Source organism: Carassius auratus, unplaced genomic scaffold (assembly GCF_003368295.1).
Source record: "Carassius auratus strain Wakin unplaced genomic scaffold, ASM336829v1 scaf_tig00215142, whole genome shotgun sequence".
In the NCBI taxonomy this organism is placed as follows: Eukaryota; Metazoa; Chordata; class Actinopteri; order Cypriniformes; family Cyprinidae; genus Carassius; species Carassius auratus.
In genome coordinates this window covers 10,606-36,218 of record NW_020527951.1, presented here as the reverse complement: position 1 = coordinate 36,218, position 25,613 = coordinate 10,606, and the positions used below count along the sequence as shown (strand labels likewise).

General features: G+C 38.3%; 4 protein-coding genes and 1 long non-coding RNA gene across 7 annotated transcripts; 1 reads left to right on the top strand and 4 right to left on the bottom strand.

Annotated features, from left to right (window-relative positions):
* Window positions 1-1,686: 1,686 nt before the first annotated feature.
* LOC113093801 (uncharacterized) lies at window positions 1,687-3,099 on the bottom strand. Its single transcript, XM_026259366.1, has 3 exons — window positions 2,815-3,099; window positions 2,000-2,188; window positions 1,687-1,878 (listed from the first exon to the last, which is right to left on the bottom strand). The coding sequence occupies exons 1-3, from the start codon at window positions 3,059-3,061 to the stop codon at window positions 1,694-1,696; spliced, it is 621 nt and encodes a 206-aa protein (XP_026115151.1). The 5' UTR covers window positions 3,062-3,099; the 3' UTR covers window positions 1,687-1,693.
* On the top strand, window positions 1,780-21,549 carry LOC113093802 (uncharacterized). Of its 3 annotated transcripts, none has more exons than XR_003287903.1 (10): window positions 1,780-1,902; window positions 4,692-4,842; window positions 5,489-5,561; window positions 6,800-6,947; window positions 11,932-12,082; window positions 12,727-12,799; window positions 14,038-14,185; window positions 19,170-19,320; window positions 20,108-20,180; window positions 21,412-21,548. It is a non-coding gene; the product is annotated as an uncharacterized LOC113093802 (long non-coding RNA). The 3 variants fall into 3 exon arrangements; XR_003287902.1 differs by lacking the exon at window positions 1,780-1,902 and adding an exon at window positions 3,397-3,485; XR_003287904.1 differs by lacking the exons at window positions 1,780-1,902; window positions 20,108-20,180 and having other exon boundaries at window positions 4,704-4,842; window positions 21,412-21,549.
* Window positions 6,456-11,925, bottom strand: LOC113093800 (uncharacterized). Its single transcript, XM_026259365.1, has 5 exons — window positions 10,054-11,925; window positions 9,137-9,325; window positions 7,479-9,015; window positions 7,164-7,356; window positions 6,456-7,021 (listed from the first exon to the last, which is right to left on the bottom strand). Exons 1-5 carry the CDS (start codon window positions 10,298-10,300, stop codon window positions 6,776-6,778), a joined length of 2,412 nt encoding a protein of 803 aa, XP_026115150.1. The 5' UTR covers window positions 10,301-11,925; the 3' UTR covers window positions 6,456-6,775.
* Window positions 13,694-19,163, bottom strand: LOC113093797 (uncharacterized). The gene is made up of 5 exons (XM_026259364.1): window positions 17,292-19,163; window positions 16,375-16,563; window positions 14,717-16,253; window positions 14,402-14,594; window positions 13,694-14,259 (listed from the first exon to the last, which is right to left on the bottom strand). Exons 1-5 carry the CDS (start codon window positions 17,536-17,538, stop codon window positions 14,014-14,016), a joined length of 2,412 nt encoding a protein of 803 aa, XP_026115149.1. The 5' UTR covers window positions 17,539-19,163; the 3' UTR covers window positions 13,694-14,013.
* Window positions 21,068-25,030, bottom strand: LOC113093795 (uncharacterized). Its single transcript, XM_026259362.1, has 5 exons — window positions 24,666-25,030; window positions 23,749-23,937; window positions 22,091-23,627; window positions 21,776-21,968; window positions 21,068-21,633 (listed from the first exon to the last, which is right to left on the bottom strand). Exons 1-5 carry the CDS (start codon window positions 24,910-24,912, stop codon window positions 21,388-21,390), a joined length of 2,412 nt encoding a protein of 803 aa, XP_026115147.1. The 5' UTR covers window positions 24,913-25,030; the 3' UTR covers window positions 21,068-21,387.
* Window positions 25,031-25,613: the final 583 nt, after the last annotated feature.

The window sequence follows — 25,613 nt, the reverse complement described above, 5'->3', positions numbered from 1 at the left end:
TTTAATGCCCCTTGTCTAATTCCTACTGACCTGCTGGTATAAATGGGCCGTCCGTGCGATGCAGAGTTCTCGCGTCTCATCAGTGGAGGCTTGCTTGGCGTCCCAGATTTTGTTCACACTCTGCTGGAATGGTCAAACTTGCAGAGCTGAGAATGGACTTTTTTGAACTCCAGTCCACTCCCTTAAATTTCTGGTGGCCTTGAAATTTCCATCGAGCGTCTTCCTGTATAACAGATTAAAGATGCAATGAGCCAAAATTAGAATTTTTTAAGGGGGAAATTGTAAAATGATTTACCACAAAATATATAATCAAATAAACCATAGCCAATGGAAGTTTTTCTAACCTTAATTGCTTCATTTGGACATGTTTGATGTATCTCCGTAAAAGACATCCAAGACGCAGCTCAACACTCTTAAGTGTCTGATTGACGGTTCCTCTGCACAGGTTGTACATTTCAGAGGAAATGTTGTTATTTTTGAAAAGCTCGATCCAGCTGCTGGAGGTTGTTTTCTTGAGCTTTGATGTCAATTATGAACGATGGGTCTTTCATGCTAGCATGAAGCAGTTTGTCTCCGTCCTCCTCGCTGTTCTTCATGTACTGCTCCTCAATGCTGCCCGAGACTGCGGAATCATATTTGTGAGTCTCAGGTTTCTCAGACTTCTGAAGTGACGGCTTTGCTTGAGTCTGAATTTTGGGCAGTTTTTACAGACGAGGAAGGATGGTGTGGACAGAAGACAGACTTTGACGTACCGCTGACATAGCACAAACTTTTGTCTCCTCTACAGACTGTGAAATCTGAGAAAGAGCAAAAGATCTGACAAGGGATGGAGGACGGAAGCTATGAGGAAATGGACTTTGGTGGTCTTCCTGAACCATTGTCTCTTCAAAAGGTGTCTCTGTTCTCTCCATTGTCTCTGTATCAACTTCTGGTTCCTCCACAGACTGCAAAATCTGAGGAAGAGCAGAAGATCTGACGGGATGGATGATGGAAGGCATGAGGAAATGGACTTTGGTGGTCTTCCTGAACCATTGTCTCTTCAAATGGTGTCTCTGTTCTCTCCATTGTCTCCGTATCAACTTCTGGTTCCTCCACAGACTGCAAAATCTGAGGAAGAGCAGAAGAATCTGACGGGGGACGGACGTTGGAAGCTAGGAGGAAATGGACACTTAAGGTTTTTCTGAGCCATCGTCTCATCAAATGATGTCTCTGTTCTCTCCATCGTCTCTGCATCAGCTTGTGTCTCTTCAGATGATTTGACATTTGCCTTTTGCTCTGTGGAAACTTTTGTCTCCTCGACAGATCGTGTGATCTTGGGGAAAGCAAAAGTCCTGGCAAGGCCAGGAGGAGACGGGTCATCAGCAGACGGACTCTGGAGGTCTTTTGGAGCTGTGTCTAATGTTATCACTGGTCTATCTAGTGGCAACACTTCAACATTTGTCTCCCGTACAAGCTCTTTGACCTGAGGGAAACCAAAATCATCTGCCTTGGGTTTCACAGGAAAGGCAGGCAGTTTTTTCACCTTCTGCTGCTGACCTGCAGATCCGCTTTGGTGCACGGGAGAAACTAAGACGTCTCTGTTCACATCTTGAACCACCTTGCTTTTTTTTTTAGGTGTCTTGAGAGTCTTAATTTCCAAGCAGTGATCTTGAAATGCCTTGTTGAGGTTTTCAATGGTCGCTGCTGATAGTTTTTAGTGCCTTGCTTGTGGCTGACTGCAGGAGGATGATTTGGTGATGCTATTCAAGGCGATGATCAGATTTGATGAGTACGTTGATGCAGCGGTTGAATTTGCCTTCAATTCTGCTACCGTGGGACAAGTCGGCAGAGACTGAATGCTTTTAACTACTTTGGCATCCAGATCTTTTCCTGGTTTACCTGAAAACCAACACATTTTACACTGTAAGCTACCTTGACACAGCATTTTAGATCACACTGCAACCAAAGTGATTTAGATATGCTTTTTAATGAATGATGGTGTGTGTGTACATTAACTTACCTTTTGCCTTCACGGTCAGAACTTTTTTCGAGGCAACCTCCTGCATTTTTCTGAAGCTCTCTCGAAGGCGGCTCACATTGTTTGCCATATTGGCCTGGAACTCATCAATGATCTTCTGCAAGTCCTCCAGCCACTCCATGCTGAACATGGATTTCTCCACTTTTTCAATCTCCCATTCTAGCGATTCCTCTGCAAGAAGTAAAACATAAGTACCGTTAACTGTTAAGTACAGTTAGATGATATTAAAAAGAAGATCAATATATGGCTTAGGGTTGCACAGTTTATCAAAATTAAACTGGAATCATTAAATGGCTTGTTGTCACTGTCAAATCTCTGTGATTTAAGGCTGTGATTTAATTAAATTTTTCCTGAAATGCTTGTCAACAAAAGAGAAGTTTTAAGGGCTTTCTACAGTTCTCCGTCCAAAAAATAAGGTTAAGGGTCGATTGTTTAATGTTTGGAAATTAAGAAAAAAAGCCATGAATATTATAATTGATTTTATAGTTTTAAACACAAAAATTATGAATATTTCTTCTATTATTTTAATTTTATTATCAATTTTAAAATGTTACTTTTACTGGTTAATCAGTTTGTAATGCATTTAGGTACAACTGAATACCAATACATGCCTAAATATGAGTGTCTGATTCATTTGTATTCTTTTTTTTTTTTTTTGAAGTTCTAGTTTTTTGTGAGGGCTTGAAGAATCAGGCCAATTAAAGACCATTAACTTGACCACTCTATTCGACTCATTGGTCTGAGTAGGCTACTGAACTACATGTGTATAAGTGTATAACTAAAACCAGATTACTAACGTATATAGTTAAATCGCTCCAGCAGTGACTGAAACTCCTCCTGGCGCTCTCGGGCTCTGTACTGAAGGTCCAGGAATTTGTTCATCAGCAGTTGATGTTTCACAAGCCTGTCAGTACAGTGACTGGAGGAAACATCCTCATCGGATGAGTCCAGAGATGTGTTCCTCAGCGACATCTCTGACATTTCATCCACAACTGAGGACGATGAAGATGATGATGAAAAAGATGTATTCTTGTTAAAAGCCATCTCTGATCCTAAAGGAGAACTCTTGTTCTACAGAGATTTTCAACAGTTCTCGTTTACACAGTTCTGAGAGAGATCGCTCTTGAGCCGTTTGATATTTTCGAACTGAATTTCTGGTCTTTTTTGAAAAGACGATTAAGCAAGATTTTCGTACTCGTTCAGACAGATATTCACTCAGTGATATTAATCGCATAACAAGCGACGATGAAATAAAATTTTCCAATTCCAAATCAGCTTTTATAGCGGCCCAAAGTGACGTCATCCACGAACATTCCATAGTGACGTGTCAGAGTTGCCCTGGCAACCATTGATTGCTATTGAGTAAACAGTAAAGCTCTCCCCGAAGCCATTTTGGGATTTTAAATTAATAGGAAAGGCTCTTTGTATTGTACGTTACACTTACAACGCAAACTTCATGAACAGCCAGGTAAATTAGTTCTTTAAAGTCGCGAATTTTACCTGTTTAATGTAAAGCGTGAAATAATTATATTAATCTTAATGAGCAAGCATTAGACATCAGCGGACAGACGAGACATTATTAATATTGCAAATGTCTGTTTGAAATCTGAATACAGGGGCTTTATATGAGCATGATATAATTCGCTTTGTGTTATAACATGATTATGTTGTGTGCTAAATGTTATAATATACTTTTTTATTAGCATTAGCTACTATAACTTAATGTGCATCATTCAGAGCTAACAAAATTAAACAGTCTTTGAACTTTAATTAACACGTGACGCAACATTATAAAGAACGTAATTCCTATCCAAATGTAACACTTTAGCTGTTGTTTCTCAGATTCTCCTGTGTGTGGACCTAAATATTAATTATTGCAATACTTGTTGTATAGGCCTTATTGTATTCGAATCGCATCTGTTAATAATCCCAGATATATGTCCATGGTTAACGTTTCATGCCAACAGAAATATTTTGTGTTAAGTAAATACCTGTGTCGTCTGTGTGCACACTTCGTTTACGACTCCCGCATCGCTTGTCCGCAAAAAGACATTATGCATAACGCGCGAACTCCGCGAAGAAACAATAATTTGCAGTCATATTTTCAAAAATATCCCTTCCCGCCTGTTTCGGGTCATTTTTGGTAAAGTTATCGGACGTTTGGAAAGTATAAAGTCGTGTTATTTGACTGAAGAGAACGGGCTGAATGCGCTCATGTTGCTGGGGCGAAATTGCTTGACTCGAACCCTGCGAACAGAACAGACGTTAGGTATTTTATATAAAGGTTTTATATAAGATATAGATGCAGTAGGCTATGCAACTGAAATATTTTCTTTAGTCTTATATTTTAAATCAATTCTTCCTGTCCGTTGGGCGTTTCCTTTGACCAGCAGCAGTGGAGGAAAATGACAGAGAAGTGGAAAACTTTTGAGCAGAATGGAGATGTGTACATTTTACTTATTTTGCCTAAATATTCTTATTTATTTATTTAGTACTGCCCTTCAGAGGCTACAGAAGATAGTTACATTTTTCTCATAAGACAAAATGACCCCCTTTTTTTCTTTCTGTAGCATCGGTGAGCATTTGAACCTTATGTTCATTTGAGTCCCTCAGTTGTCCTCAGTGTGAATTGATGGATCTCAAAATCATAAAGTCACTTTTGCAAAATGTTCAGATATGCAGAAGATGCTGGAAAACCAGAGAACGTGCAAGAGCTGGGGGATTTTTCTGAAGAACAGAAGGCAGTTGAACTGCTCAGGACCAACGCAGGACTCATGAACAACTTGGATCATCCAGGAAACGACACAAAGTATTAAGATCGAAGGGTATGTAAACTTTTGAACGGGATCGTTTTTCTTTTTTCTTTTGGAGTACATATAAGCATCTGTTATGTGAAATAACTTATTCAGGGTAGCATATAAAAAAAATAATATGCTATTTTCATGAACTCTCTTATTTTGTTAAAATTACTAACATATTTGCATATTCTGCAAGTGGTATGTAAAATCATGAGCACAAATGTGAACCTGGACCACAAAAAAAAGTCTAAAAATAAAATAAAAAAATAAAAAATAAAAAACTGAGAAAATCGCCATAAACTTGTCCAAATGAAGTTCTTAGCAATGCACATTACTAATGAAAAATAAAGTTTTGATATATTTACGGTTGGAAATTTACAAAATATCTTCATGGAACATAATCTTTAGTTTTTTACCAAAAATAACACCCAGCCAGTGAAACCTTACACTCAAAGGGCAAAACCTCAGCCCAGATCTGCACAACTAAAGTAAAGGCATAATTCGAAAATCCAAACTGTTAACAGTTTGAAAAAATCAAGAATAATAACAGTTAATAAGAATTATTTCTAAATGCTGGACTGTTCTCATTTCACTCTGCATATGGAACCTGGAGATTTTTTTTAAACTTATTTCTTTAATCACACTCAAAAAAATTAACTTTAACTATTGTTAGTTTTAGCAACAGAACAGAAGACGGACGAAAGCGCGAAGAACGAAATACATTGAGGAGGAGAAGATGAGGATAGGTATGAATATTTCATAATTCTTTACCATCCTGTTAAATATCCCCAGGAAGAAGTGACTTGGGTGTTCACAGAGTTATGTTCATTTATACAATCGGTGATTGCAGAATAAATAATTACAGATCGTACATAAACTATATATCTGTGTCATCCTCATGTTTCTCTATTTCACCTCCGATCTAGACGGAGACCCATCCGCTGTTTGTTTCAGTAAGATTTTAGTAAGTTTGCTCGGTGTGCCCACTGCGCTTGAAAATGAACAGTGGGCAAGAAATATTTCAAAACTTCAGCTTGGGAGGGAAGACAACTAGAGCAGCGAAAATGTACATTTCTGTTTAATTTATGTTTCCCACAGTACTACAGCCTTTATGAAATGAATATTATGTTTTCACAATTTGTTTTGTATATTATCTTTCGTTGAATAAATGCTTAGAAATGGAAATGTTTAAACCTCGGTTGCGGGCGATGACCACTTAGCGCCACCCTCACCTGAGACAGGCAGCAGAGATCTCTTACATTATGAAGCTTTCACATTGGTTTATTATTTTAATTTTTTATTAATCAGTGCAAATTATTTAGAAAGATATGGAAATTATGTTCACTAACCTTTCACATGGTTCATGCTTAAGTCACATGCCATAATTAATATCATTACACACTCATCCCTAACTCGCATGTGCCTTTTATTAAAGTAACAGTTAACTTGAATTTAAACAAATAAAAAGGTACTCATCTTTCATATTCATTTAAATTATGCTTTCTTCAGTTAAAAGAAATAACCGGTTCACATTTGATCAGTTAGATGTCCATTTTCGCCGATAAAATCAAATCTACTCAGTGGTGTGCTTCGATCAATTGATCAAAATACTTAAGTGCCCAACAATAAAGAGAGATTCATATCTTTATTATTTATCATTTTTATTATTCATTTTTTCACACATTTATTACAATATAAGCTTAAACAAAAATATACACTGATTAAGACATAGCTCTTCCTTAATATAACATTGGCTATTTGACTCTGGCGAAGCTTGAAATCACTAATATGGGTTAACCAATCTTTATATTTATATTCATCTTCCTATGTCTACAGGCCGGTGCTTCTGTTTTTCCAGAGTCTGTTCCTGATGCGTCCTCGCTTTTGTTTTAATTTTGTGACATTTCAATAATCTGTTCTTGGGTTCAGATACAAGCCATTATGTTGACACTGGCCATCATTATTGAATGTGACTGATCTTCAGGAAACTGCCTGGTGTGTTCCTGGTCGTGTGGTGCAGAGGTTTGGGGTGGATTTGAGGATGGCGTGCTGGACTGGCTCTGCTGGGTGAAGTTCGTGGTCCACGAGGAGGAGATGGACACAAATTGGAGCTGAACCGCACGGGTGTCACAGTGAGCAGAGGCAGTGATACAAGCCTTTGCACAAATGATATGCCTGTCAGATGTAGGCCATGCACCGCGTTCACCTGAAGGCAGGACAACAACATGTTTTATATTATTATTTACATCAGCCATATAATTAATGTTGTTAACATTTTTACAACATGACAAACTAGTCTTAGACTCAATATCAATGCTTTAATGCCCCCTTGTCTAATTCCTACTGACCTGCTGGTATAAATGGGCCGTCCGTGCGATGCAGAGTTCTCGCGTCTCATCAGTGGAGGCTTGCTTGGCGTCCCAGATTTTGTTCACACTCTGCTGGAAATGGTCAAACTTGCAGAGCTGAGAATGGACTTTTTTGAACTCCAGTCCATCCCTTAAATTTCTGGTGGCCTTGAAATTTCCATCGAGCGTCTTCCTGTATAACAGATTAAAGATGCAATGAGCCAAAATTAGAATTTTTTAAGGGGAAAATTGTAAAATGATTTACCACAAAATATATAATCAAATAAACCATTAGCCAATGGAAGTTTTTCTAACCTTAATTGCTTCATTTGGACATGTTTGATGTATCTCCGTAAAAGACATCCAAGACGCAGCTCAACACTCTTAAGTGTCTGATTGACGGTTCCTCTGCACAGGTTGTACATTTCAGAGGAAATGTTGTTATTTTGAAAAGCTCGATCCAGCTGCTGGAGGTTGTTTTCTTGAGCTTTGATGTCAATTATGAACGATGGGTCTTTCATGCTAGCATGAAGCAGTTTGTCTCCGTCCTCCTCGCTGTTCTTCATGTACTGCTCCTCAATGCTGCCCGAGACTGCGGAATCATATTTGTGAGTCTCAGGTTTCTCAGACTTCTGAAGTGACGGCTTTGCTTGAGTCTGAATTTTGGGCAGTTTTACAGACGAGGAAGGATGGGTGTGGACAGAAGACAGACTTTGACGTTCTACCGCTGACATAGCACAAACTTTTGTCTCCTCTACAGACTGTGAAATCTGAGAAAGAGCAAAAGATCTGACAAGGGATGGAGGACGGAAGCTATGAGGAAATGGACTTTGGTGGTCTTCCTGAACCATTGTCTCTTCAAAAGGTGTCTCTGTTCTCTCCATTGTCTCTGTATCAACTTCTGGTTCCTCCACAGACTGCAAAATCTGAGGAAGAGCAGAAGATCTGACGGGGGATGGATGATGGAAGGCATGAGGAAATGGACTTTGGTGGTCTTCCTGAACCATTGTCTCTTCAAATGGTGTCTCTGTTCTCTCCATTGTCTCCGTATCAACTTCTGGTTCCTCCACAGACTGCAAAATCTGAGGAAGAGCAGAAGATCTGACGGGGGACGGACGTTGGAAGCTAGGAGGAAATGGACACTTAAGGTTTTTCTGAGCCATCGTCTCATCAAATGATGTCTCTGTTCTCTCCATCGTCTCTGCATCAGCTTGTGTCTCTTCAGATGATTTGACATTTGCCTTTTGCTCTGTGGAAACTTTTGTCTCCTCGACAGATCGTGTGATCTTGGGGAAAGCAAAAGTCCTGGCAAGGCCAGGAGGAGACGGGTCATCAGCAGACGGACTCTGGAGGTCTTTTGGAGCTGTGTCTAATGTTATCACTGGTCTATCTAGTGGCAACACTTCAACATTTGTCTCCCGTACAAGCTCTTTGACCTGAGGGAAACCAAAATCATCTGCCTTGGGTTTCACAGGAAAGGCAGGCAGTTTTTTCACCTTCTGCTGCTGACCTGCAGATCCGCTTTGGTGCACGGGAGAAACTAAGACGTCTCTGTTCACATCTTGAACCACCTTGCTTTTTTTTTTAGGTGTCTTGAGAGTCTTAATTTCCAAGCAGTGATCTTGAAATGCCTTGTTGAGGTTTTCAATGGTCGCTGCTGATAGTTTTAGTGCCTTGCTTGTGGCTGGACTGCAGGAGGATGATTTGGTGATGCTATTCAAGGCGATGATCAGATTTGATGAGTACGTTGATGCAGCGGTTGAATTTGCCTTCAATTCTGCTACCGTGGGACAAGTCGGCAGAGACTGAATGCTTTTAACTACTTTGGCATCCAGATCTTTTCCTGGTTTACCTGAAAACCAACACATTTTACACTGTAAGCTACCTTGACACAGCATTTTAGATCACACTGCAACCAAAGTGATTCAGATATGCTTTTTAATGAATGATGGTGTGTGTGTACATTAACTTACCTTTTGCCTTCACGGTCAGAACTTTTTTCGAGGCAACCTCCTGCATTTTTCTGAAGCTCTCTCGAAGGCGGCTCACATTGTTTGCCATATTGGCCTGGAACTCATCAATGATCTTCTGCAAGTCCTCCAGCCACTCCATGCTGAACATGGATTTCTCCACTTTTTCAATCTCCCATTCTAGCGATTCCTCTGCAAGAAGTAAAACATAAGTACCGTTAACTGTTAAGTACAGTTAGATGATATTAAAAAGAAGATCAATATATGGCTTAGGGTTGCACAGTTTATCAAAATGAAACTGGAATCATTAAATGGCTTGTTGTCACTGTCAAATCTCTGTGATTTAAGGCTGTGATTTAATTAAATATATGCGCTGCTTGTCTCAAAGTCAAGTGCAGATCTCATCTCTGCATCTGATCCCAATTTGGGGCTTTAGAGTAAATCTGTAAATGCCTTAGGCATCATTAATTTTTCCTGAAATGCTTGTCAACAAAAGAGAAGTTTTAAGGGCTTTCTACAGTTCTCCGTCCAAAAAATAAGGTTAAGGGTCGATTGTTTAATGTTTGGAAATTAAGAAAAAAAGCCATGAATATTATAATTGATTTTATAGTTTTAAACACAAAAATTATGAATATTTCTTCTATTATTTTTATTTTATTATCAGTTTTAAAATGTTACTTTTACTGGTTAATCAGTTTGTAATGCATTTAGGTACAACTGAATACCAATACATGCCTAAATATGAGTGTCTGATTCATTTGTATTCTTTTTTTATTATTTGAAGTTCTAGTTTTTTGTGAGGGCTTGAAGAATCAGGCCAATTAAAGACCATTAACTTGACCACTCTATTCGACTCATTGGTCTGAGTAGGCTACTGAACTACATGTGTTTAAGTGTATAACTAAAACCAGATTACTAACGTATATAGTTAAATCGCTCCAGCAGTGACTGAAACTCCTCCTGGCGCTCTCGGGCTCTGTACTGAAGGTCCAGGAATTTGTTCATCAGCAGTTGATGTTTCACAAGCCTGTCAGTACAGTGACTGGAGGAAACATCCTCATCGGATGAGTCCAGAGATGTGTTCCTCAGCGACATCTCTGACATTTCATCCACAACTGAGGACGATGAAGATGATGATGAAAAAGATGTATTCTTGTTAAAAGCCATCTCTGATCCTAAAGGAGAACTCTTGTTCTACAGAGATTTTCAACAGTTCTCGTTTACACAGTTCTGAGAGAGATCGCTCTTGAGCCGTTTGATATTTTCGAACTGAATTTCTGGTCTTTTTTGAAAAGACGATTAAGCAAGATTTTCGTACTCGTTCAGACAGATATTCACTCAGTGATATTACTCGCATAACAAGCGACGATGAAATAAAATTTTCCAATTCCAAATCAGCTTTTATAGCGGCCCAAAGTGACGTCATCCACGAACATTCCATAGTGACGTGTCAGAGTTGCCCTGGCAACCATTGATTGCTATTGAGTAAACAGTAAAGCTCTCCCCGAAGCCATTTTTGGGATTTTAAATTAATAGGAAAGTCTCTTTGTATTGTACGTTACACTTACAACGCAAACTTCATGAACAGCCAGGTAAATTAGTTCTTTAAAGTCGCGAATTTTACCTGTTTAATGTAAAGCGTGAAATAATTATATTAATCTTAATGAGCAAGCATTAGACATCAGCGGACAGACGAGACATTATTAATATTGCAAATGTCTGTTTGAAATCTGAATACAGGGGCTTTATATGAGCATGATATAATTCGCTTTGTGTTATAACATGATTATGTTGTGTGCTAAATGTTATAATATACTTTTTTATTAGCATTAGCTACTATAACTTAATGTGCATCATTCAGAGCTAACAAAATTAAACAGTCTTTGAACTTTAATTAACACGTGACGCAACATTATAAAGAACGTAATTCCTATCCAAATGTAACACTTTAGCTGTTGTTTCTCAGATTCTCCTGTGTGTGGACCTAAATATTAATTATTGCAATACTTGTTGTATAGGCCTTATTGTATTCGAATCGCATCTGTTAATAATCCCAGATATATGTCCATGGTTAACGTTTCATGCCAACAGAAATATTTTGTGTTAAGTAAATACCTGTGTCGTCTGTGTGCACACTTCGTTTACGACTCCCGCATCGCTTGTCCGCAAAAAGACATTATGCATAACGCGCGAACTCCGCGAAGAAACAATAATTTGCAGTCATATTTTCAAAAATATCCCTTCCCGCCTGTTTCGGGTCATTTTTGGTAAAGTTATCGGACGTTTGGAAAGTATAAAGTCGTGTTATTTGACTGAAGAGAACGGGCTGAATGCGCTCATGTTGCTGGGGCGAAATTGCTTGACTCGAACCCTGCGAACAGAACAGACGTTAGGTATTTTATATAAAGGTTTTATATAAGATATAGATGCAGTAGGCTATGCAACTGAAATATTTTCTTTAGTCTTATATTTTAAATCAATTCTTCCTGTCCGTTGGGCGTTTCCTTTGACCAGCAGCAGTGGAGGAAAATGACAGAGAAGTGGAAAACTTTTGAGCAGAATGGAGATGTGTACATTTTACTTATTTTGCCTAAATATTCTTATTTATTTATTTAGTACTGCCCTTCAGAGGCTACAGAAGATAGTTACATTTTTCTCATAAGACAAAATGACCCCCTTTTTTTCTTTCTGTAGCATCGGTGAGCATTTGAACCTTATGTTCATTTGAGTCCCTCAGTTGTCCTCAGTGTGAATTGATGGATCTCAAAATCATAAAGTCACTTTTGCAAAATGTTCAGATATGCAGAAGATGCTGGAAAACCAGAGAACGTGCAAGAGCTGGGGGATTTTTCTGAAGAACAGAAGGCAGTTGAACTGCTCAGGACCAACGCAGGACTCATGAACAACTTGGATCATCCAGGAAACGACACAAAGTATTAAGATCGAAGGGTATGTAAACTTTTGAACGGGATCGTTTTTCTTTTTTCTTTTGGAGTACATATAAGCATCTGTTATGTGAAATAACTTATTCAGGGTAGCATATAAAAAAAATAATATGCTATTTTCATGAACTCTCTTATTTTGTTAAAATTACTAACATATTTGCATATTCTGCAAGTGGTATGTAAAATCATGAGCACAAATGTGAACCTGGACCACAAAAAAAAGTCTAAAAATAAAATAAAAAATAAAAAATAAAAAACTGAGAAAATCGCCATAAACTTGTCCAAATGAAGTTCTTAGCAATGCACATTACTAATGAAAAATAAAGTTTTGATATATTTACGGTTGGAAATTTACAAAATATCTTCATGGAACATAATCTTTAGTTTTTTACCAAAAATAACACCCAGCCAGTGAAACCTTACACTCAAAGGGCAAAACCTCAGCCCAGATCTGCACAACTAAAGTAAAGGCATAATTCGAAAATCCAAACTGTTAACAGTTTGAAAAATCAAGAATAATAACAGTTAATAAGAATTATTTCTAAATGCTGGACTGTTCTCATTTCACTCTGCATATGGAACCTGGAGATTTTTTTTAAACTTATTTCTTTAATCACACTCAAAAAAATTAACTTTAACTATTGTTAGTTTTAGCAACAGAACAGAAGACGGACGAAAGCGCGAAGAACGAAATACATTGAGGAGGAGAAGATGAGGATAGGTATGAATATTTCATAATTCTTTACCATCCTGTTAAATATCCCCAGGAAGAAGTGACTTGGGTGTTCACAGAGTTATGTTCATTTATACAATCGGTGATTGCAGAATAAATAATTACAGATCGTACATAAACTATATATCTGTGTCATCCTCATGTTTCTCTATTTCACCTCCGATCTAGACGGAGACCCATCCGCTGTTTGTTTCAGTAAGATTTTAGTAAGTTTGCTCGGTGTGCCCACTGCGCTTGAAAATGAACAGTGGGCAAGAAATATTTCAAAACTTCAGCTTGGGAGGGAAGACAACTAGAGCAGCGAAAATGTACATTTCTGTTTAATTTATGTTTCCCACAGTACTACAGCCTTTATGAAATGAATATTATGTTTTCACAATTTGTTTTGTATATTATCTTTCGTTGAATAAATGCTTAGAAATGGAAATGTTTAAACCTCGGTTGCGGGCGATGACCACTTAGCGCCACCCTCACCTGAGACAGGCAGCAGAGATCTCTTACATTATGAAGCTTTCACATTGGTTTATTATTTTAATTTTTTATTAATCAGTGCAAATTATTTAGAAAGATATGGAAATTATGTTCACTAACCTTTCACATGGTTCATGCTTAAGTCACATGCCATAATTAATATCATTACACACTCATCCCTAACTCGCATGTGCCTTTTATTAAAGTAACAGTTAACTTGAATTTAAACAAATAAAAAGGTACTCATCTTTCATATTCATTTAAATTATGCTTTCTTCAGTTAAAAGAAATAACCGGTTCACATTTGATCAGTTAGATGTCCATTTTCGCCGATAAAATCAAATCTACTCAGTGGTGTGCTTCGATCAATTGATCAAAATACTTAAGTGCCCAACAATAAAGAGAGATTCATATCTTTATTATTTATCATTTTTATTATTCATTTTTTCACACATTTATTACAATATAAGCTTAAACAAAAATATACACTGATTAAGACATAGCTCTTCCTTAATATAACATTGGCTATTTGACTCTGGCGAAGCTTGAAATCACTAATATGGGTTAACCAATCTTTATATTTATATTCATCTTCCTATGTCTACAGGCCGGTGCTTCTGTTTTTCCAGAGTCTGTTCCTGATGCGTCCTCGCTTTTGTTTTAATTTTGTGACATTTCAATAATCTGTTCTTGGGTTCAGATACAAGCCATTATGTTGACACTGGCCATCATTATTGAATGTGACTGATCTTCAGGAAACTGCCTGGTGTGTTCCTGGTCGTGTGGTGCAGAGGTTTGGGGTGGATTTGAGGATGGCGTGCTGGACTGGCTCTGCTGGGTGAAGTTCGTGGTCCACGAGGAGGAGATGGACACAAATTGGAGCTGAACCGCACGGGTGTCACAGTGAGCAGAGGCAGTGATACAAGCCTTTGCACAAATGATATGCCTGTCAGATGTAGGCCATGCACCGCGTTCACCTGAAGGCAGGACAACAACATGTTTTATATTATTATTTACATCAGCCATATAATTAATGTTGTTAACATTTTTACAACATGACAAACTAGTCTTAGACTCAATATCAATGCTTTAATGCCCCCTTGTCTAATTCCTACTGACCTGCTGGTATAAATGGGCCGTCCGTGCGATGCAGAGTTCTCGCGTCTCATCAGTGGAGGCTTGCTTGGCGTCCCAGATTTTGTTCACACTCTGCTGGAAATGGTCAAACTTGCAGAGCTGAGAATGGACTTTTTTGAACTCCAGTCCATCCCTTAAATTTCTGGTGGCCTTGAAATTTCCATCGAGCGTCTTCCTGTATAACAGATTAAAGATGCAATGAGCCAAAATTAGAATTTTTTAAGGGGAAAATTGTAAAATGATTTACCACAAAATATATAATCAAATAAACCATTAGCCAATGGAAGTTTTTCTAACCTTAATTGCTTCATTTGGACATGTTTGATGTATCTCCGTAAAAGACATCCAAGACGCAGCTCAACACTCTTAAGTGTCTGATTGACGGTTCCTCTGCACAGGTTGTACATTTCAGAGGAAATGTTGTTATTTTGAAAAGCTCGATCCAGCTGCTGGAGGTTGTTTTCTTGAGCTTTGATGTCAATTATGAACGATGGGTCTTTCATGCTAGCATGAAGCAGTTTGTCTCCGTCCTCCTCGCTGTTCTTCATGTACTGCTCCTCAATGCTGCCCGAGACTGCGGAATCATATTTGTGAGTCTCAGGTTTCTCAGACTTCTGAAGTGACGGCTTTGCTTGAGTCTGAATTTTGGGCAGTTTTACAGACGAGGAAGGATGGGTGTGGACAGAAGACAGACTTTGACGTTCTACCGCTGACATAGCACAAACTTTTGTCTCCTCTACAGACTGTGAAATCTGAGAAAGAGCAAAAGATCTGACAAGGGATGGAGGACGGAAGCTATGAGGAAATGGACTTTGGTGGTCTTCCTGAACCATTGTCTCTTCAAAAGGTGTCTCTGTTCTCTCCATTGTCTCTGTATCAACTTCTGGTTCCTCCACAGACTGCAAAATCTGAGGAAGAGCAGAAGATCTGACGGGGGATGGATGATGGAAGGCATGAGGAAATGGACTTTGGTGGTCTTCCTGAACCATTGTCTCTTCAAATGGTGTCTCTGTTCTCTCCATTGTCTCCGTATCAACTTCTGGTTCCTCCACAGACTGCAAAATCTGAGGAAGAGCAGAAGATCTGACGGGGGACGGACGTTGGAAGCTAGGAGGAAATGGACACTTAAGGTTTTTCTGAGCCATCGTCTCATCAAATGATGTCTCTGTTCTCTCCATCGTCTCTGCATCAGCTTGTGTCTCTTCAGATGATTTGACATTTGCCTTTTGCTCTGTGGAAACTTTTGTCTCCTCGACAGATCGTGTGATCTTGGGGAAAGCAAAAGTCCTGGCAAGGCCAGGAGGAGACGGGTCATCAGCAGACGGACTCTGGAGGTCTTTTGGAGCTGTGTCTAATGTTATCACTGGTCTATCTAGTGGCAACACTTCAACATTTGTCTCCCGTACAAGCTCTTTGACCTGAGGGAAACCAAAATCATCTGCCTTGGGTTTCACAGGAAAGGCAGGCAGTTTTTTCACCTTCTGCTGCTGACCTGCAGATCCGCTTTGGTGCACGGGAGAAACTAAGACGTCTCTGTTCACATCTTGAACCACCTTGCTTTTTTTTTTAGGTGTCTTGAGAGTCTTAATTTCCAAGCAGTGATCTTGAAATGCCTTGTTGAGGTTTTCAATGGTCGCTGCTGATAGTTTTAGTGCCTTGCTTGTGGCTGGACTGCAGGAGGATGATTTGGTGATGCTATTCAAGGCGATGATCAGATTTGATGAGTACGTTGATGCAGCGGTTGAATTTGCCTTCAATTCTGCTACCGTGGGACAAGTCGGCAGAGACTGAATGCTTTTAACTACTTTGGCATCCAGATCTTTTCCTGGTTTACCTGAAAACCAACACATTTTACACTGTAAGCTACCTTGACACAGCATTTTAGATCACACTGCAACCAAAGTGATTCAGATATGCTTTTTAATGAATGATGGTGTGTGTGTACATTAACTTACCTTTTGCCTTCACGGTCAGAACTTTTTTCGAGGCAACCTCCTGCATTTTTCTGAAGCTCTCTCGAAGGCGGCTCACATTGTTTGCCATATTGGCCTGGAACTCATCAATGATCTTCTGCAAGTCCTCCAGCCACTCCATGCTGAACATGGATTTCTCCACTTTTTCAATCTCCCATTCTAGCGATTCCTCTGCAAGAAGTAAAACATAAGTACCGTTAACTGTTAAGTACAGTTAGATGATATTAAAAAGAAGATCAATATATGGCTTAGGGTTGCACAGTTTATCAAAATGAAACTGGAATCATTAAATGGCTTGTTGTCACTGTCAAATCTCTGTGATTTAAGGCTGTGATTTAATTAAATATATGCGCTGCTTGTCTCAAAGTCAAGTGCAGATCTCATCTCTGCATCTGATCCCAATTTGGGGCTTTAGAGTAAATCTGTAAATGCCTTAGGCATCATTAATTTTTCCTGAAATGCTTGTCAACAAAAGAGAAGTTTTAAGGGCTTTCTACAGTTCTCCGTCCAAAAAATAAGGTTAAGGGTCGATTGTTTAATGTTTGGAAATTAAGAAAAAAAGCCATGAATATTATAATTGATTTTATAGTTTTAAACACAAAAATTATGAATATTTCTTCTATTATTTTTATTTTATTATCAGTTTTAAAATGTTACTTTTACTGGTTAATCAGTTTGTAATGCATTTAGGTACAACTGAATACCAATACATGCCTAAATATGAGTGTCTGATTCATTTGTATTCTTTTTTTATTATTTGAAGTTCTAGTTTTTTGTGAGGGCTTGAAGAATCAGGCCAATTAAAGACCATTAACTTGACCACTCTATTCGACTCATTGGTCTGAGTAGGCTACTGAACTACATGTGTTTAAGTGTATAACTAAAACCAGATTACTAACGTATATAGTTAAATCGCTCCAGCAGTGACTGAAACTCCTCCTGGCGCTCTCGGGCTCTGTACTGAAGGTCCAGGAATTTGTTCATCAGCAGTTGATGTTTCACAAGCCTGTCAGTACAGTGACTGGAGGAAACATCCTCATCGGATGAGTCCAGAGATGTGTTCCTCAGCGACATCTCTGACATTTCATCCACAACTGAGGACGATGAAGATGATGATGAAAAAGATGTATTCTTGTTAAAAGCCATCTCTGATCCTAAAGGAGAACTCTTGTTCTACAGAGATTTTCAACAGTTCTCGTTTACACAGTTCTGAGAGAGATCGCTCTTGAGCCGTTTGATATTTTCGAACTGAATTTCTGGTCTTTTTTGAAAAGACGATTAAGCAAGATTTTCGTACTCGTTCAGACAGATATTCACTCAGTGATATTACTCGCATAACAAGCGACGATGAAATAAAATTTTCCAATTCCAAATCAGCTTTTATAGCGGCCCAAAGTGACGTCATCCACGAACATTCCATAGTGACGTGTCAGAGTTGCCCTGGCAACCATTGATTGCTATTGAGTAAACAGTAAAGCTCTCCCCGAAGCCATTTTTGGGATTTTAAATTAATAGGAAAGTCTCTTTGTATTGTACGTTACACTTACAACGCAAACTTCATGAACAGCCAGGTAAATTAGTTCTTTAAAGTCGCGAATTTTACCTGTTTAATGTAAAGCGTGAAATAATTATATTAATCTTAATGAGCAAGCATTAGACATCAGCGGACAGACGAGACATTATTAATATTGCAAATGTCTGTTTGAAATCTGAATACAGGGGCTTTATATGAGCATGATATAATTCGCTTTGTGTTATAACATGATTATGTTGTGTGCTAAATGTTATAATATACTTTTTTATTAGCATTAGCTACTATAACTTAATGTGCATCATTCAGAGCTAACAAAATTAAACAGTCTTTGAACTTTAATTAACACGTGACGCAACATTATAAAGAACGTAATTCCTATCCAAATGTAACACTTTAGCTGTTGTTTCTCAGATTCTCCTGTGTGTGGACCTAAATATTAATTATTGCAATACTTGTTGTATAGGCCTTATTGTATTCGAATCGCATCTGTTAATAATCCCAGATATATGTCCATGGTTAACGTTTCATGCCAACAGAAATATTTTGTGTTAAGTAAATACCTGTGTCGTCTGTGTGCACACTTCGTTTACGACTCCCGCATCGCTTGTCCGCAAAAAGACATTATGCATAACGCGCGAACTCCGCGAAGAAACAATAATTTGCAGTCATATTTTCAAAAATATCCCTTCCCGCCTGTTTCGGGTCATTTTTGGTAAAGTTATCGGACGTTTGGAAAGTATAAAGTCGTGTTATTTGACTGAAGAGAACGGGCTGAATGCGCTCATGTTGCTGGGGCGAAATTGCTTGACTCGAACCCTGCGAACAGAACAGACGTTAGGTATTTTATATAAAGGTTTTATATAAGATATAGATGCAGTAGGCTATGCAACTGAAATATTTTCTTTAGTCTTATATTTTAAATCAATTCTTCCTGTCCGTTGGGCGTTTCCTTTGACCAGCAGCAGTGGAGGAAAATGACAGAGAAGTGGAAAACTTTTGAGCAGAATGGAGATGTGTACATTTTACTTATTTTGCCTAAATATTCTTATTTATTTATTTAGTACTGCCCTTCAGAGGCTACAGAAGATAGTTACATTTTTCTCATAAGACAAAATGACCCCCTTTTTTTCTTTCTGTAGCATCGGTGAGCATTTGAACCTTATGTTCATTTGAGTCCCTCAGTTGTCCTCAGTGTGAATTGATGGATCTCAAAATCATAAAGTCACTTTTGCAAAATGTTCAGATATGCAGAAGATGCTGGAAAACCAGAGAACGTGCAAGAGCTGGGGGATTTTTCTGAAGAACAGAAGGCAGTTGAACTGCTCAGGACCAACGCAGGACTCATGAACAACTTGGATCATCCAGGAAACGACACAAAGTATTAAGATCGAAGGGTATGTAAACTTTTGAACGGGATCGTTTTTCTTTTTTCTTTTGGAGTACATATAAGCATTTGTTATGTGAAATAACTTATTCAGGATAGCATATAAAAAAAATAATATGCTATTTTCATGAACTCTCTTATTTTGTTAAAATTACTAACATATTTGCATATTCTGCAAGTGGTATGTAAAATCATGAGCACAAATGTGAACCTGGACCACAAAAAAAGTCTAAAATGAAAATTTTTTGACATAATTTAATCTAAAGATGAATAAATAAGCTTTCCATTGATTCATGGTTTATTCGGATCAGACAATATTTGGCAGAGAAACAACTATTTGAAAATCTGGAATCTGAGGATGCAAAAAAATAAAATAAAAAAATAAAAAATAAAAAACTGAGAAAATCGCCATAAACTTGTCCAAATGAAGTTCTTAGCAATGCACATTACTAATGAAAAATAAAGTTTTGATATATTTACGGTTGGAAATTTACAAAATATCTTCATGGAACATAATCTTTAGTTTTTTACCAAAATTAAAAATAACACCCAGCCAGTGAAACCTTACACTCAAAGGGCAAAACCTCAGCCCAGATCTGCACAACTAAAGTAAAGGCATAATTCGAAAATCCAAACTGTTAACAGTTTGAAAAATCAAGAATAATAACAGTTAATAAGAATTATTTCTAAATGCTGGACTGTTCTCATTTCACTCTGCATATGGAACCTGGAGATTTTAAGATTTTAAACTTATTTCTTTAATCACACTCAAAAAAATTAACTTTAACTATTGTTAGTTTTAGCAACAGAACAGAAGACGGACAAAAGCGCGAAGAACGAAATACATTGAGGAGGAGAAGATGAGGATAGGTATGAATATTTCATAATTCTTTACCATCCTGTTAAATATCCCCAGGAAGAAGTGACTTGGGTGTTCACAGAGTTATGTTCATTTATACAATCGGTGATTGCAGAATAAATAATTACAGATCGTACATAAACTATATATCTGTGTCATCCTCATGTTTCTCTATTTCACCTCCGATCTAGACGGAGACCCATCCGCTGTTTGTTTCAGTAAGATTTTAGTAACTTTGCTCGGTGCGCCCACTGCGCTTGAAAATGAACAGTGGGCAAGAAATATTTCAAAACTTCAGCTTGGGAGGGAAGACAACTAGAGCAGCGAAAATGTACATTTCTGTTTAATTTATGTTTCCCACAGTACTACAGCCTTTATGAAATGAATATTATGTTTTCACAATTTGTTTTATCTTTCGTTGAATAAATGCTTAGAAATGGAAATGTTTAAACCTCGGTTGCGGGCGATGACCACTTAGCGCCACCCTCACCTGAGACAGGCAGCAGAGATCTCTTACATTATGAAGCTTTCACATTGGTTTATTATTTTAATTTTTTATTAATCAGTGCAAATTATTTAGAAAGATATGGAAATTATGTTCACTAACCTTTCACATGGTTCATGCTTAAGTCACATGCCATAATTAATATCATTACACACTCATCCCTAACTCGCATGTGCCTTTTATTAAAGTAACAATTAACTTGAATTTAAACAAATAAAAAGGTACTCATCTTTCATATTCATTTAAATTATGCTTTCTTCAGTTAAAAGAAATAACCGGTTCACATTTGATCAGTTAGATGTCCATTTTCGCCGATAAAATCAAATCTACTCAGTGGTGTGCTTCGATCAATTGATCAAAATACTTAAGTGCCCAACAATAAAGAGAGATTCATATCTTTATTATTTATCATTTTTATTATTCATTTTTTCACACATTTATTACAATATAAGCTTAAACAAAAATATACACTGATTAAGACATAGCTCTTCCTTAATATAACATTGGCTATTTGACTCTGGCGAAGCTTGAAATCACTAATATGGGTTAACCAATCTTTATATTTATATTCATCTTCCTATGTCTACAGGCCGGTGCTTCTGTTTTTCCAGAGTCTGTTCCTGATGCGTCCTCGCTTTTGTTTTAATTTTGTGACATTTCAATAATCTGTTCTTGGGTTCAGATACAAGCCATTATGTTGACACTGGCCATCATTATTGAATGTGACTGATCTTCAGGAAACTGCCTGGTGTGTTCCTGGTCGTGTGGTGCAGAGGTTTGGGGTGGATTTGAGGATGGCGTGCTGGACTGGCTCTGCTGGGTGAAGTTCGTGGTCCACGAGGAGGAGATGGACACAAATTGGAGCTGAACCGCACGGGTGTCACAGTGAGCAGAGGCAGTGATACATGCCTTTGCACAAATGATATGCCTGTCAGATGTAGGCCATGCACCGCGTTCACCTGAAGGCAGGACAACAACATGTTTTATATTATTATTTACATCAGCCATATAATTAATGTTGTTAACATTTTTACAACATGACAAACTAGTCTTAGACTCAATATCAATGCTTTAATGCCCCCTTGTCTAATTCCTACTGACCTGCTGGTATAAATGGGCCGTCCGTGCGATGCAGAGTTCTCGCGTCTCATCAGTGGAGGCTTGCTTGGCGTCCCAGATTTTGTTCACACTCTGCTGGAAACGGTCAAACTTGCAGAGCTGAGAATGGACTTTTTTGAACTCCAGTCCATCCCTTAAATTTCTGGTGGCCTTGAAATTTCCATCGAGCGTCTTCCTGTATAACAGATTAAAGATGCAATGAGCCAAAATTAGAATTTTTTAAGGGGAAAATTGTAAAATGATTTACCACAAAATATATAATCAAATAAACCATTAGCCAATGGAAGTTTTTCTAACCTTAATTGCTTCATTTGGACATGTTTGATGTATCTCCGTAAAAGACATCCAAGACGCAGCTCAACACTCTTAAGTGTCTGATTGACGGTTCCTCTGCACAGGTTGTACATTTCAGAGGAAATGTTGTTATTTTGAAAAGCTCGATCCAGCTGCTGGAGGTTGTTTTCTTGAGCTTTGATGTCAATTATGAACGATGGGTCTTTCATGCTAGCATGAAGCAGTTTGTCTCCGTCCTCCTCGCTGTTCTTCATGTACTGCTCCTCAATGCTGCCCGAGACTGCGGAATCATATTTGTGAGTCTCAGGTTTCTCAGACTTCTGAAGTGACGGCTTTGCTTGAGTCTGAATTTTGGGCAGTTTTACAGACGAGGAAGGATGGGTGTGGACAGAAGACAGACTTTGACGTTCTACCGCTGACATAGCACAAACTTTTGTCTCCTCTACAGACTGTGAAATCTGAGAAAGAGCAAAAGATCTGACAAGGGATGGAGGACGGAAGCTATGAGGAAATGGACTTTGGTGGTCTTCCTGAACCATTGTCTCTTCAAATGGTGTCTCTGTTCTCTCCATTGTCTCCGTATCAACTTCTGGTTCCTCCACAGACTGCAAAATCTGAGGAAGAGCAGAAGATCTGACGGGGGATGGATGATGGAAGGCATGAGGAAATGGACTTTGGTGGTCTTCCTGAACCATTGTCTCTTCAAATGGTGTCTCTGTTCTCTCCATCGTCTCCGTATCAACTTCTGGTTCCTCCACAGACTGCAAAATCTGAGGAAGAGCAGAAGATCTGACGGGGGACGGACGTTGGAAGCTAGGAGGAAATGGACACTTAAGGTTTTTCTGAGCCATCGTCTCTTCAAATGATGTCTCTGTTCTCTCCATCGTCTCTGCATCAGCTTGTGTCTCTTCAGATGATTTGACATTTGCCTTTTGCTCTGTGGAAACTTTTGTCTCCTCGACAGATCGTGTGATCTTGGGGAAAGCAAAAGTCCTGGCAAGGCCAGGAGGAGACGGGTCATCAGCAGACGGACTCTGGAGGTCTTTTGGAGCTGTGTCTAATGTTATCACTGGTCTATCTAGTGGCAACACTTCAACATTTGTCTCCCGTACAAGCTCTTTGACCTGAGGGAAACCAAAATCATCTGCCTTGGGTTTCACAGGAAAGGCAGGCAGTTTTTTCACCTTCTGCTGCTGACCTGCAGATCCACTTTGGTGCACGGGAGAAACTAAGACGTCTCTGTTCACATCTTGAACCACCTTGCTTTTTTTTTTAGGTGTCTTGAGAGTCTTAATTTCCAAGCAGTGATCTTGAAATGCCTTGTTGAGGTTTTCAATGGTCGCTGCTGATAGTTTTAGTGCCTTGCTTGTGGCTGGACTGCAGGAGGATGATTTGGTGATGCTATTCAAGGCGATGATCAGATTTGATGAGTACGTTGATGCAGCGGTTGAATTTGCCTTCAATTCTGCTACCGTGGGACAAGTCGGCAGAGACTGAATGCTTTTAACTACTTTGGCATCCAGATCTTTTCCTGGTTTACCTGAAAACCAACACATTTTACACTGTAAGCTACCTTGACACAGCATTTTAGATCACACTGCAACCAAAGTGATTCAGATATGCTTTTTAATGAATGATGGTGTGTGTGTACATTAACTTACCTTTTGCCTTCACGGTCAGAACTTTTTTCGAGGCAACCTCCTGCATTTTTCTGAAGCTCTCTCGAAGGCGGCTCACATTGTTTGCCATATTGGCCTGGAACTCATCAATGATCTTCTGCAAGTCCTCCAGCCACTCCATGCTGAACATGGATTTCTCCACTTTTTCAATCTCCCATTCTAGCGATTCCTCTGCAAGAAGTAAAACATAAATATCGTTAACTGTTAAGTACAGTTAGATGATATTAAAAAGAAGATCAATATATGGCTTAGGGTTGCACAGTTTATCAAAATTAAACTGGAATCATTAAATGGCTTGTTGTCACTGTCAAATCTCTGTGATTTAAGGCTGTGATTTAATTAAATATATGCGCTGCTTGTCTCAAAGTCAAGTGCAGATCTCATCTCTGCATCTGATCCCAATTTGGGGCTTTAGAGTAAATCTGTAAATGCATTTGGCATCATTAATTTTTCCTGAAATGCTTGTCAACAAAAGAGAAGTTTTAAGGGCTTTCTACAGTTCTCCGTCCAAAAAATAAGGTTAAGGGTCGATTGTTTAATGTTTGGAAATTAAGAAAAAAAGCCATGAATATTATAATTGATTTTATAGTTTTAAACACAAAAATTATGAATATTTCTTCTATTATTTTTATTTTATTATCAATTTTAAAATGTTACTTTTACTGGTTAATCAGTTTGTAATGCATTTAGGTACAACTGAATACCAATACATGCATAAATATGAGTGTCTGATTCATTTGTATTCTTTTTTTATTATTTGAAGTTCTAGTTTTTTGTGAGGGCTTGAAGAATCAGGCCAATTAAAGACCATTAACTTGACCACTCTATTCGACTCATTGGTCTGAGTAGGCTACTGAACTACATGTGTATAAGTGTATAACTAAAACCAGATTACTAACGTATATAGTTAAATCGCTCCAGCAGTGACTGAAACTCCTCCTGGCGCTCTCGGGCTCTGTACTGAAGGTCCAGGAATTTGTTCATCAGCAGTTGATGTTTCACAAGCCTGTCAGTACAGTGACTGGAGGAAACATCCTCATCGGATGAGTCCAGAGATGTGTTCCTCAGCGACATCTCTGACATTTCATCCACAACTGAGGACGATGAAGATGATGATGAAAAAGATGTATTCTTGTTAAAAGCCATCTCTGATCCTAAAGGAGAACTCTTGTTCTACAGAGATTTTCAACAGTTCTCGTTTACACAGTTCTGAGAGAGATCGCTCTTGAGCCGTTTGATATTTTCAAACTGAATTTCTGGTCTTTTTTGAAAAGACGATTGAGCAAGATTTTCGTACTCGTTCAGACAGATAGTCACTCAGTGATATTACTCGCATAACAAGCGACGATGAAATAACATTTTCCAATTCCAAATCAGCTTTTATAGCGGCCCAAAGTGACGTCATCCACGAACATTCCATAGTGACGTGTCAGAGTTGCCCTGGCAACCATTGATTGCTATTGAGTAAACAGTAAAGCTCTCCCCGAAGCCATTTTTGGGATTTTAAATTAATAGGAAAGGCTCTTTGTATTGTACGTTACACTTACAACGCAAACTTCATGAACAGCCAGGTAAATTAGTTCTTTAAAGTCGCGAATTTTACCTGTTTAATGTAAAGCGTGAAATAATTATGTTAATCTTAATGAGCAAGCATTAGACATCAGCGGACAGACGAGACATTATTAATATTGCAAATATCGGTTTGAAATCTGAATACAGGGGCTTTATATGAGCATGATATAATTCGCTTTGTGTTATGATTATGTTGTGTGCTAAATGTTATAATATACTTTTTTATTAGCATTAGCTACTATAACTTAATGTGCATCATTCAGAGCTAACAAAAT